The following is an 11,632-nucleotide window of genomic DNA, read 5'->3' as shown; positions in this document are numbered from 1 at the left end:
ATTACTACCACTCATATTACTACTAATTGTTGTTGTTGTTGTTGTTGTATCAGGCAGATGAAGCTTCAGTGTAACTTCAGGCAGCAGCTGTGAACTTGTACTTGCATTTGCAGCAGTGTGTTCTTATGTAACTGAGTCTGTAGAAGTTGCTGCAGCAGCTTTACAGTCTGTCATCATATCAGCTGCTTATCAATCCCATGATGCCGCGGGGCTTCAACACTGCAGCACATGGAGTCCATCATGCTCCATTATGTAAGTGTGACAACATGCAGAGGTGAATGAGTTATAGGTACTTTACTCCACACACTCAGTACTGCAAGGTAACTGTTTACTCCAGTACCTTGCTGTACTCTGTAGACACAGTGTCTGAGTATCTTCACCTGCAGCCCGACTCACTGACAAGTAGTTTTCAACAGTTTTTTTTTTTGTCATTTTGGGAAACTTTCCAGTCATTTCTAACAAACTTTTAGTTGTTTTAGAGCATTTTTGAGACTGTTTAAATTCTTAAGTAGTTTTGAACAAATTTGACTAGTTTTGAGCAAGTTGCAAGTTTTTTGGACACTTTGAACCAATTTGAGTACTTTTTAAAATATTTTTTTGTCATTTTGATGCAACTGTTGATTTCTGACACAGTTTGAATTCTTTTGGACATATTTTTTTGGACAGGAATTTGTCATTAAAGACAATCGTCATGCTGGACAGAGTTTCAAAGAAGCTCTGTTTGTGTGGACAAAAGGTGAAACCTGTAGAAGAAGATGAATGATGAATAAATACCTGTGCAGGTGTGCAGCAGGTCTTAACCTGCAGCTCAATGCTTCACTGCAGCTCTTTGAAGTATGAAACAGCAGAACAGACTTCGTTGTTCCTGACTGAACCGTCTGACCTCTGAATGAACTCACATCTGCCTGGTTTTACTTTCTTCTGGACATTTTTCAGTTTCATAATGGAGAATAAATCAGTAAACTCTGAATGAACAAATCACAACCAATGATGATACACAAACAAAGTCTTGTAAAAGGATCCTTTGTTCTCCCGCTGTGCGTCATCAGTGTTTATACTGCGTTTTTGTTGTGTTTCTGTGACTCAGGCTGATTCTTCAGGGAGACCAAGTTCAGTGTGACAGTCACAATAAGCAGCTTTGTTTCCTAAAAATATCATTTTTACATGAATGACTTTTTCTTCTTTCTGTCTGACCTGATCACCAACATATTCACCTGCCAACTTGCTTCCATGTGAGACTTTCTGAAATGCAGCAGCTTTATGTGATGAATGATTAACTTGAAGGTTTGAAAAATTATATTAAACTGATCCAAAATTAGCTGCACAGCACAGAAAAACTCACACAAGCTTGGACAATCTTTGAGTGTTTTTTGACGATATTTGTCATTCTGGACAATGTCTGAGTCGCTTTGAACACATTTTGGGTGACTTTAGAAGAGTTTTGTCATTTTAAAAAAGCTTTGAGACATTTTGTACAACTATTTGAATAATTTTTAAACAAGTTTTAAGTCAAGTTTCAGGTAATTTAGGCTCATCCAAGGTAAAGCTCCTGCATCTGCCCTCAGCACGGTCCTTGTGTTGGTTGTGGTCCACCACTGGTGCTGGCTGAGGCCATGTGACTCCCAGTCTGAGTTGTGGTTGGTCCACAGAGCGTCCACATACTTTTGGCCACGTGCAGTGTTGGATCACAGTTGTGTTGCTGAACTGCAGCTTGGTTCTGGGTGTTTCCCTGCACACATACAAACTGACTTCCAGCCATGTGCTGCCACCTCATATTCCCCCTGCAGGGGGGGCAGAGGGGCGTGGCCTGTCGCCGTGGGGGTGGGGGCAAATAAAAATGGACGCTCGCAGCGTTTGAATGAGGAAACAAACCCGATGAACCGAGAGGCTGGATTCTCTCCAACTGCTATCAAAGTTTATCCTGCAGCTCAAAGGCCTGTTTTCTTCCTGCTGCTGCTGCATTCACAGACAATCAGAGATCAGATTAACAGTCAAAATACGCTGCGTTCACTGACACACTGAAACTCAATTACATTTAAGATATGCTGTGTTCACTGACACACAGAGCGGCTCAGTTTCAGGATAAACATGTAAAAAGAATTCTGCCTGAATCAGTGACACAAAACAGCAAACTCTGAACAGGTTAAAGTGAAACTCAGAGATAAAGCTGCAGCAGATCTGTAATATTAGTTGTTTGCATAAATTGGTGATTCTCCTGTTGCTGCCATGAAACCACAGCAGAAGAAGACACATTAAGAACGTATTAAATTAGATTTAAATACATTTTTAAAGCTCTAGTCAAAGCTCAGACTGTAAAAAAAAATGTGACGGTTTCAACAAATTTTAAATGATAAAGATGAATCCATATGTTCATCTTATCTTTTTGATTTCTTTGTTGTACTTTTTAGTAACCTTTTGATGTTTTGTTACAGTTTTTCAACATCAAGAAAATATTACTTTTTTTTAAAATCACTTTTTGTTAATAATAGAACTTTTGTCTTTTTCTCATCTCTGGTTTTACTGAAGCTTTGTTGGATGTTGACGTCCCTTGACTCTATTTTCACTTCACTTTCCTGTTTCAAGTGTGAAATCTTTTAATATTATTTTAAAATACATTTTCTGTTAAAAATGTGAAAATAACAACAAATATCTTTAAAGTAATTGTATTTTTAGTTGGTTTAACTACTGTAAAAGAGTGTCATGTTACAGTTAAATGTTGTTATTTTGAAATTATTGACAGTTTTAGCCAGTTTTCTTTTCTTTACTAGTTATTATCTGTAATATACTGAAACAGGGGAAATGTGTAAATAACAGAAAATTGTTATTTTTTTATTTTTATTTACACAAACTCTCCAAAGGGTTTTTTACAGTTAAAAACTTGTCATGAAATATTCTCTCTCTCTCGCTCTCTCACTCTCTCTCTCTCTCTCTCTCTCTCTCTCTCTCTCTCTCTCTTTTATTTTTTTACATTTCATTCAGAAACTGGTTCAAGGGATTAGCAGCAGTAAATCAGACTGAGGCTGAGCTCAGACTTTGTGTTTCCTTCTGTTGTCTTTCTTGTTGACTTTGTGTTTGCTGTGTGTAGCTGTGTGTTGATAGCACCAGCTGCAGACTTAACAGGAATTGTGTTTACAGCGTCTCTGACTCACACAGGGAGGAATGAGGAAGCGTTTGACCCAGTTTGAGTCTGTGGATCCGTTTGTAGTTTCATCGTCTGTAGGACACAATTCTGAACCAAACGGACTGAGGCTGCTGTTTGACAACATAAGACTGAGAGTGAAACCTGTCACTTAAACTCAGTGTGTTGGATTCAAACGTGTTACACAATGAATCCTTCAGTTTAAACTATGAATTTCTGACAAAAGAATGTATGACAGTAAACTGAACAAAACAAAACATTTGAGGACATTTAACACTGGTCCACATTTTTTTATTTTTTTTGTCAATTTAGAAACAAACAGCTGATCAAATATTACAACAAACTAAGCCACAGATTTATCAACAGTGATAATAATTTTGTAAACTGCAGCTCTAATAGACTTCAGATGAATCTCTAACATTTACTTTTGGCCTTTTAAAAAATATTTGAGAAGGAATGTCACATACACAAATGTTAGGGAACTATAGCATGATGTGTCAGCTGTAAAATGTTCTGTGTGATTTGATTTGGATCATTTCTGTCATTAGAACATTATAAGTGGCATAAACTTGGATGTTTTCTGTTGTTGGAGCTGCAGAGGATTCTGCTGAATTATTACACAATGGAAATAATTCAGTGTGTTGCTCTGCTTTAAGAGAAACCCTGACAGTTGTAGGAATAGCGGAAGCAACAGATAAGAGCGTGGAGCTGAAGTTGTTTCAGAACAACTAACATCCTGTCAGAACATATGAATGCAGGCTGACTCACCTGCTTTACTCATTCTCAACTTCCTTATTTTTGCATCAGTGTGCCGTTTAGCTCCTCCTCATGTCTGCCTTCTGATCATGTTCCTTTCATAATCTTAAACTGAAAAGACAGACTGAAACTCAGAATAAAACAGAAAACTTTGGCTTTTATTTCACATAATTTACATGAAAAACCTAGAAATGAATACATTTTATTTAGATATGAATATAGATAAGTTGAAGAATATTCTATAGTTTAGTTTACTGATTTACAAGCAGGCTGGGAACTGATATCAGACTGTGTGATGGTGTTTAATGTGTCGTTAATGATTAGACCAATGGCATTTTCATTCCTACACTCTCAGCTGTAGCTCTGTGTCTATGTAGTTCTGTTTCTCTGTAGCTTTGTGTCTCTGTATCGCAGTGTCTCTGGAGTTTTGTGTCTCTTATTCTCTATAGCTTCGCGTCTTGTGTCTCTGTGGCTCTGTGGCTTTTAGTCTCTGAATCTTGCTTTGAGTCTCAGGAAGGTGTGGCGGTTTATTTGCTTCACTCTGTTCGCAGAATGACTGGACTCATTGACACACACACAGGAAGCGTGAGACGAGCGCGCTGATTGGCTGCTGCATCACGTGGTGGCAGTGATAGTAGCTCCTTATATGGCCATGAGGGCTCGATGTGACTGGAGCATCAGGTTCAGGCGCTGCTGCTTCTCAGAAACAGAAATGTACACCATGTTCTCCGCAGACACACACCCAGCCTCACTGCTATTGTGACCACACAGTCACACTTCACTACACACATGCTGCACAGTGTTCACAGGGACGATTTATGTTTTATGTGCTCAGATTGTCACACAGATTCATTGTGCTGCATCACAAACTAACATTTGATTATTTCTGGTAAATTACTGCTGCAGATGTTTCACGATCCTTCATCACACTTCAACATTCTCAGTGTCTCCATGTGAGCTGTGATTTCCTCCAATAATTAATTCATTACCTGCACTCACAAGATCATTTTCAGTCTGGCTGCAGCCAGCTGGAGCTGCTCTCACCATGCAAAGGTGTAATCTAAGTCTGGTAAATGTTAGAAAGCAGTAAAACATACCAGCAGTGCCACTTTTTATATGAGCTACAGTCCAAATCCAAACACACCGACTGCTCAGCTTCATTCAGGACTCTGCTGTTAAAGTCTGGGAGACAAAAGCTTCCAAATCTGTTTAGATCTGCACAGCAATAAAGCAGAAAAATATCCCGACTAACTGCAGGATTGTTTTAGATATTTATAGGTTATAAACTTTGCTCCCCGATCAACAGTCCAGATAAACATGCAGTCTAAAAAAAACACAAGAGAAGGTCAAACTGAAGCCACAATGTGATCAAATAAGATGGAAGCAGCTTCGTTGTATTGTCGCCTGCACAAATCAAGTGTGAAGGAGGAGATTTGAATCACAGTAATTTTTATTATTTGATTGTTTATTCTGAGGCTGAACAGTTAATCGATTTTAAATCAAAATTTGAAACAATGCAATCACAAAATAACAAATGCTGCAGTTGAGGTTATACAGTGGGTCTGAGCAGGCTTATTTTTGTCATCTGCAGAATGTGTCAGACTGAGTTGCTGTAATATTTGTTCCTCAGTACCATTCAGCACTAATTTGCTCTTTACTATTGTTCTGTGAGCAGAATTAAGAGGCTACATCTGTGGTTTCATTCTACAATCATGTGTTGGATGATAATAATTTAATTAAATCTTGAATTTGGGGGTTCAATTTGTGGTTACCCAATATTATTTAACGCCTATTTTTAGCACATCCTCTGGTTTCAACACACATATGAACATTTGTGCACTGTTGACTGGATAAATGTGTGTTTTCTGCTGCAGATTCTCGGTGATTTGGTGATTAGTTGATGCAGAATCAGTTCTTTGTTTGTTTTGCCTGAACAGACAGCAGCAGACACTCTTATGTAATGTCCATTTGGACGGAGCGGAAGACTGCCGGGGCACGGCCGGGTGGAGCCGAAAAACAAAGCACCAGCACCCCGGTGTTACAGCTCCGGTAGTGGGCTGAAAAATTACAAGTGTTTTTGTAAATTAGTAAGTCGGTAAAAGACGGTTCGCTTTGCGTCTAGACTGAAAGGATGGAATTTATTATGTTGTACAATGCACCGCTCCCCCCTGCAGAACACATGGTACGGTCCACCTCGGCGTCACCCATTGTTTACAAATGAACCGTCGGTTATTCGGAGCGGCGCTGAGAGCAGCAGCGGAGCCTCATTCATCCCGAACCCAGCCGAACCCAGCCCGAGCTCCGCCACCATGCCCTGTCGGAAGGAGAACTACATCTTCCTGGAGCAGTCCGTCACCGTCGACTCCAAAGAAGTGGATGCGCTGGTCACCAAGATCGGAGAGGCACTGCAGCTCCACAGCAACACCGGCGGCGGCCACCAGAAGACTGTGTCCGTGTCCACGGCCCTGATCGGCGGCAGCGCGGCTGGAGCACCGGGTCAGAAGCGCCGCGGCTGCTGCATGAGGCTCCGGGGACACCGAGGGAGCAGCAGCAGGGCGAGCCCCTACCACATCCCCGGGTCTCACGGCGACCCGGACTGGGACCAGATCAAACCGTGGAACAGAAAGAGGATGGAGGAGGACGACCCGCACAGGCTGCTCCAGGAGCTCATTCTGTCGGGGAACCTGATCAAGGAGGCCGTGAGGCGGCTCCAGTTTTCGGCCGCAGACTGTGCAGATTTCTCCCGTACGGCGGACAACGTGCCATGCTGATAACGGCGTTTGGACACCAGAACCGGGACTGTACCGTCAGACTGATTAGAGATAAATTTGATAAAAGACTCGGTTTTCTAATTTCACGATTTTCATCGACGTGTATCTGCTGTTTGTTGTGATAGCAGTAAGCTTGGCTGGCTGTTAACAGTTAGCCCTGCTAGCTGCTAGCGGTTAGCCCTGTTGGCTGCTAACAGTTAGCTGTTAGCCGCCCGGCTAGCCAGCGTGTTGTTTATGTTTGAATGTGTCAGAGCCTCGGAGCCGCTGTTTGTCGGTATAATGGGGGTTTTCACGATCTAAAGGTGCTGTGGAGCTCCGGCGGAGAACCGGCTCACCACGGGGAGTGTAACTGTGTGAATCTGTACAAAAGCTCTATTCTCCCCGGTGGTTGAACCATTCTGAGGAAGCCCCAGCTTCATTTATTTACCACCCCGGAATGTGTCCATGTGCTGTGGGGGTTGGGAGCGCTCTGCCCGGCCTTTCTGCTCCGGTGGGGGTTGGGTGGTTTTGTTTACAGTGTGCTGCTGGTTGTACGTGCAGGGAGGAAGCTTCCTCCTCCTCCTCCTCCTCCCGTCAGCTCATTGTTGTTGCCATTTAACTGGCTGTTTCACCGGGTTACTGCACCTCCAGCACCGGGATCCGCTGACAGCAGTCGGGCCGCTTCCTGCTGCAGCGACTAATCCATCAGTTAAACTGTTAGTTATTCTTTAAGGAGAGAACAATGGATTCTGTGGTTTCAGCCTCTTAAATGTGAATATTTTCTGGTTTCTTTCCTCCTCTTTGACAGTAAACTGAATATTTTTGGATCTTATGATCCACATTTTTCATAATTTTCTGACATTTTCGCCACCAAACTGCTTACCAGTCAACCTAGAAACTGCTATTAAATTAAATCTATATTTCTGGCCTCTTTAGGGCAACAGCAACTGTTTTAATCAGCGATTAATCTGCTGATTATTTTTCTGATTGTTTTGATTTGTCTCTAAGAAATCACAGGATGGTGAAAATGTCCATCAGTGTCTTAAAGCCAAAGGTGGCATCTTTAAAAGTACTTTTTGTTCCTCCACCAACCAGTTAACCATCCAGAGCTGCATTGATTCATTCATTAATTGTCAACTGTTGACTGTTTTGTTTATTGATTAGAATGACTTTTGACAGAAACTGTCTTAATTCTGCGATTGCAGCTTGTTAAAAGTGAATCTTTTCAGGTTATCAGTAAACTGAATATCTTTGGGTTTTGGATCTTGAACTTTTGGAAGCACTTATTTTGCTGTTATTGGGAGCAGCAGCTGATGGATCCGTCACTATGGTGGTTTATGGATGTTAACTCAGACGTGGACATGCTCCGCCCACAGACCTTTACCTGCTCTGACTGTTTCAGGCTTGACACACTTTGGTGGTGCTTCACCTGTTTGGAATTCCATCAAGGAGTTCATTTGTTTTTTTTATTTGTTTCTTCTCTGTGTAAAGAAAATCAGCTTCGTAGCGAAGCGTCTGATAATGTTCCTGAGTATTCAGGGCCTTTTTGTTGTCTTAATAAACACACTTTTGTTTTCCAGCCCTCTGTGGAGTCTATTTGATTTGGGAGAAGCTGTTCTAGAAAGTATTGGTCCGTTTGCCTCCAGTGTGGACAGCGTGGTGCTGAAGGACACATGCTTGTTATCAGCCTATAAATACCTCCTGCTGCTCGGTGGATCACAGCAGGCCGCCTGACAGCAGCCCACAAAAACATGTTTTGCTGTTGAGGTCTTGGTGCTGTTTGTGGCAGCTCCCTCTGCTGTCGCTGCAGAGACACACAACATCATCAGATCAGTTTTCAACACAGCGACCTGCTGCAGGAAGGCTTCAGCCGATTTATCTGTAAATCTGCAACAACACTTGCAGTTTTGTCAGGAATCTAAACAAGATCTGAGCTTATACTCCTAATTTCACCAAAATCACTTTATTCTACATCACAGTAAAAAATCTCTGAAAATAAACCAATTCGATGCTCAAAAAAACGTTGGGCATGTTGATTCCAGTTTTTTACATTTTTGTAAAATAAATTAAAAACAAAAGATGCAAAACAACCTAAATGTGACACACAATGACGTTACAAAAGACAGAAAATGTGTCTGATGCCTAAAATTTCCTTTTGCTTCTCTTGTAGCAGAACATTTTCCAAAAAAGTCATTTGGACAAGTTTACATCATTTTTGACACATTTTAATTCCCTGTGAATATTACTGAAGTCTGAGTCTTTTCGTACACTGTGTCATTTATGACAATTTGTACTTTTTTTTCATTTTTATTTTTAGCAAATTCTGAGTCATTTTGGAAACATTCAGAGTCATTTCACTCTGGTTTGTGTCATTTTTGACCTCCAGAGCAGTTCCATCTCCAGACTCCAGCTTGCCTGTTTAATGAGGCAGCAGCAGCCTTGTGAGCTCAGAGGACTGAGGTTCAGGCTGGGCTTCAGTTCTGAGCTTCACTGAGTCGTCTGTGTGGGTAGCAGCTTCCTCTGCTGCTCCACTGACGCAGCCACAACACAAAGGGTAAAAATAGAAAGACAAAACTGTTTTGGAGCTCTGTCACTGAAAAAGGTGAGAAGACATTTTGTGTCTGTGCTGAAATAACCCATGGAAGAATCATTCGTTGCTGAATGGAAGAGACCTGAACGCCTCCAGATCTGGTCTCTGACGGAACCAACGCTGCAGGTATCAATGTTCAGCTCCTCCACATGTGACGTGTACAGATAAAGACTCGGCGAGTTCTTCAGAGGAACATCTGTCTCTTAGCCAATGATGTGTCGGCAGTGAAAAGTATTTCCAATCTTACACTTTATGCTGTTCCTGTGTATCTGCACAGACTGCATGCAACCAGACTTCATCACATAAATGATAATATCACGCATTGACAACTGCAACTCTTCACTGGCAGGCCTCCCCACATCCACAGTCAAACCTCTGCAGATGATCCAGGATGCAGCAGCACATCTGGTTTTCAATCAGCACATGTCACCCCGCTGTTCAAATCGCTTCACTGGCTTCCAGTTGCTGCCCTTATCAAATTCTGACACTTTCCCACAAAATTACAATGACAACAGCTCCCTCCTACCTGAACTCTCTCATTCAGATCTACACTCCCTCCAGCTCACTACACTCAACCAACAAAAGCCGTCTGATACAACCACCACAGCAGGGCCAGAGGTCGACAGCTAGACTCTTCTCCTCTGTGGTTCCCTGGTGGTGGAATAAGTTACCAAACTCTGTTCAATCTGCTGACTGCCTCTCAGTCTTTAAGAAAAGACTAAAGACCAGCTCTGCACTGAACACCTCTGCACTTGACAGACTGAAGAAAAAACAACAACAATATAAAGATCCTATTACCTCCCACACAGCCTGCTATTGGCATCAACGCCCTGTCATACCTGAACTTGTTCTATGGCACTTATCCAGATTGTTTTCTCCTGACTAGATCCTTGCTTGTGTCGTATCTGCTCTCAGATGTACGTCGCTTTGGATAAAAGCTTCTGCTAAATGAAATCGTAGAATTATAGAAAATATTCACGTTTTAGCCTGATGACCAGTTTGACGTCCAGCTGTGTCCTGTTTTCTCGCTGAGGAATGATTAAGGACTTGATGGTTCTGTTGCTGATTCTGTCCAGAATTTGCGCTTGGAGCTCTCAGTTTGTGTTTAGGAGGTGTTGAAGCAAGCGAAGGAGGCTGAAATAAACACTGACCTGCCAGAGAGACGCAGAAAGCAGACAACCAAAACTGAGCTGTTGAGCAAAATCAAAACTTTCCCCAGGATGCACAAGATAACAGAAGTGGAACACAGGTGAGGCTGTGGTGGTTTGTTCTTGTTCTAATCTGTATTTGCCTCTGCAGGTGCGATCAGGAACACCTGTGGAACCTTTTTGTTCTGGTTCCTTCAGTTCTGGCTGCAATCTAACTGCCGTCTCTGCTTCTGTCCACAGGTACGTCACCTCACCTCATGCTTTAATGCTCACCTTACAACACCTGTACAGACTTCACCTGCACACCTCTGATCTCCACAACCATGTTATGCTTATTGTACTTGGTGAGATTTGGCTTTATAAAAGTATGCTTTCACTGTTATTCCTGGTGAGGTTTTCTTTTATTGTGGCCACTTGAGTCCAGTCAGAGCACGGCACAAAACAACACAAAATCAGAGAAACGAGCCACAACAACAACAACAGCAACAAAAAGAGATAAAACGGTCTCAAAGGAACAAAATGAGATACAAAATGCCAAAAACGAGGAACAATAAAACAGAAAAGAAAAAACTGGCCTAAAGAGACGTAACATTGTGTGGTGTAATAACAGCGAGTGTCCACTGGGGGGCAGCAAGACTTAATGGATGCTTCGGCAGTACTCAGACTACTTTCATCACCTACTTTTAGAAACCTGCAGCTTCATTTCACCCCAAGAAACTAAACATGAAAAGAATAAATTCTAAGAATCAGGTTGTTTCCTTTTGATGACACAACTTTTTTTTTTTCTTAAAATATTTCACTTTATTTCTTCTCATCAATACTCTATCATACCTGAAATGTATTTCTATTTGTTTCATAGTTAATGTAATTAATTAGAGACATTTTCTGACATGTTTCAGTATTTTTATGCAGTTAAATCAGATTTTTTTTTTACAAGACTGTGAATTGAAAATATATTGAAAGTGCATTTGAACTGTTTTGGTTGAAAAACATGTTTTAATCAGAACATATAGCGTTTATAAAAACTTTTTAAAAAAAAATCTAAAATGATATTGAAGCTGATAAGACTTCAGCAAGTATTTCACTTTTATTGATCCCTTCACTTGTCTATCACATGTGATTATTTTTTGTTCATTTTGTAATTTAAGTACACAACATACAATAACAACAAAACTCCAGTTACTCAACACAACAGCAAAGTGTAAATGGTACACACAGGTGCTGAATGCAAACACATTTTGGATTAAAG

The 11,632-nt window shown here is 41.3% G+C and overlaps 1 protein-coding gene across 1 annotated transcript; it reads left to right on the top strand.

Annotated features, from left to right (window-relative positions):
• The first annotated feature begins 6,137 nt into the window (after positions 1-6,137).
• On the top strand, positions 6,138-8,224 carry gbp (glycogen synthase kinase binding protein). Its single transcript, XM_008304597.1, has one exon. It carries the CDS (start codon positions 6,205-6,207, stop codon positions 6,664-6,666), a length of 462 nt encoding a protein of 153 aa, XP_008302819.1. The 5' UTR covers positions 6,138-6,204; the 3' UTR covers positions 6,667-8,224.
• The last annotated feature ends 3,408 nt before the right edge of the window (positions 8,225-11,632 follow it).

The sequence above is a fragment of the Stegastes partitus genome, unplaced genomic scaffold, assembly GCF_000690725.1.
Source record: "Stegastes partitus isolate 25-593 unplaced genomic scaffold, Stegastes_partitus-1.0.2 Scaffold2260, whole genome shotgun sequence".
NCBI lineage: Eukaryota > Metazoa > Chordata > Actinopteri > Pomacentridae > Stegastes > Stegastes partitus.
This window is presented reverse-complemented; position numbering and strand designations above follow the sequence as displayed.

Excerpts from the sequence above, each read along its gene's own strand:
- gbp (XM_008304597.1), top strand. The coding sequence starts at position 6,205 with ATGCCCTGTCGGAAGGAGAACTACATCTTCCTGGAGCAGTCCGTCACC.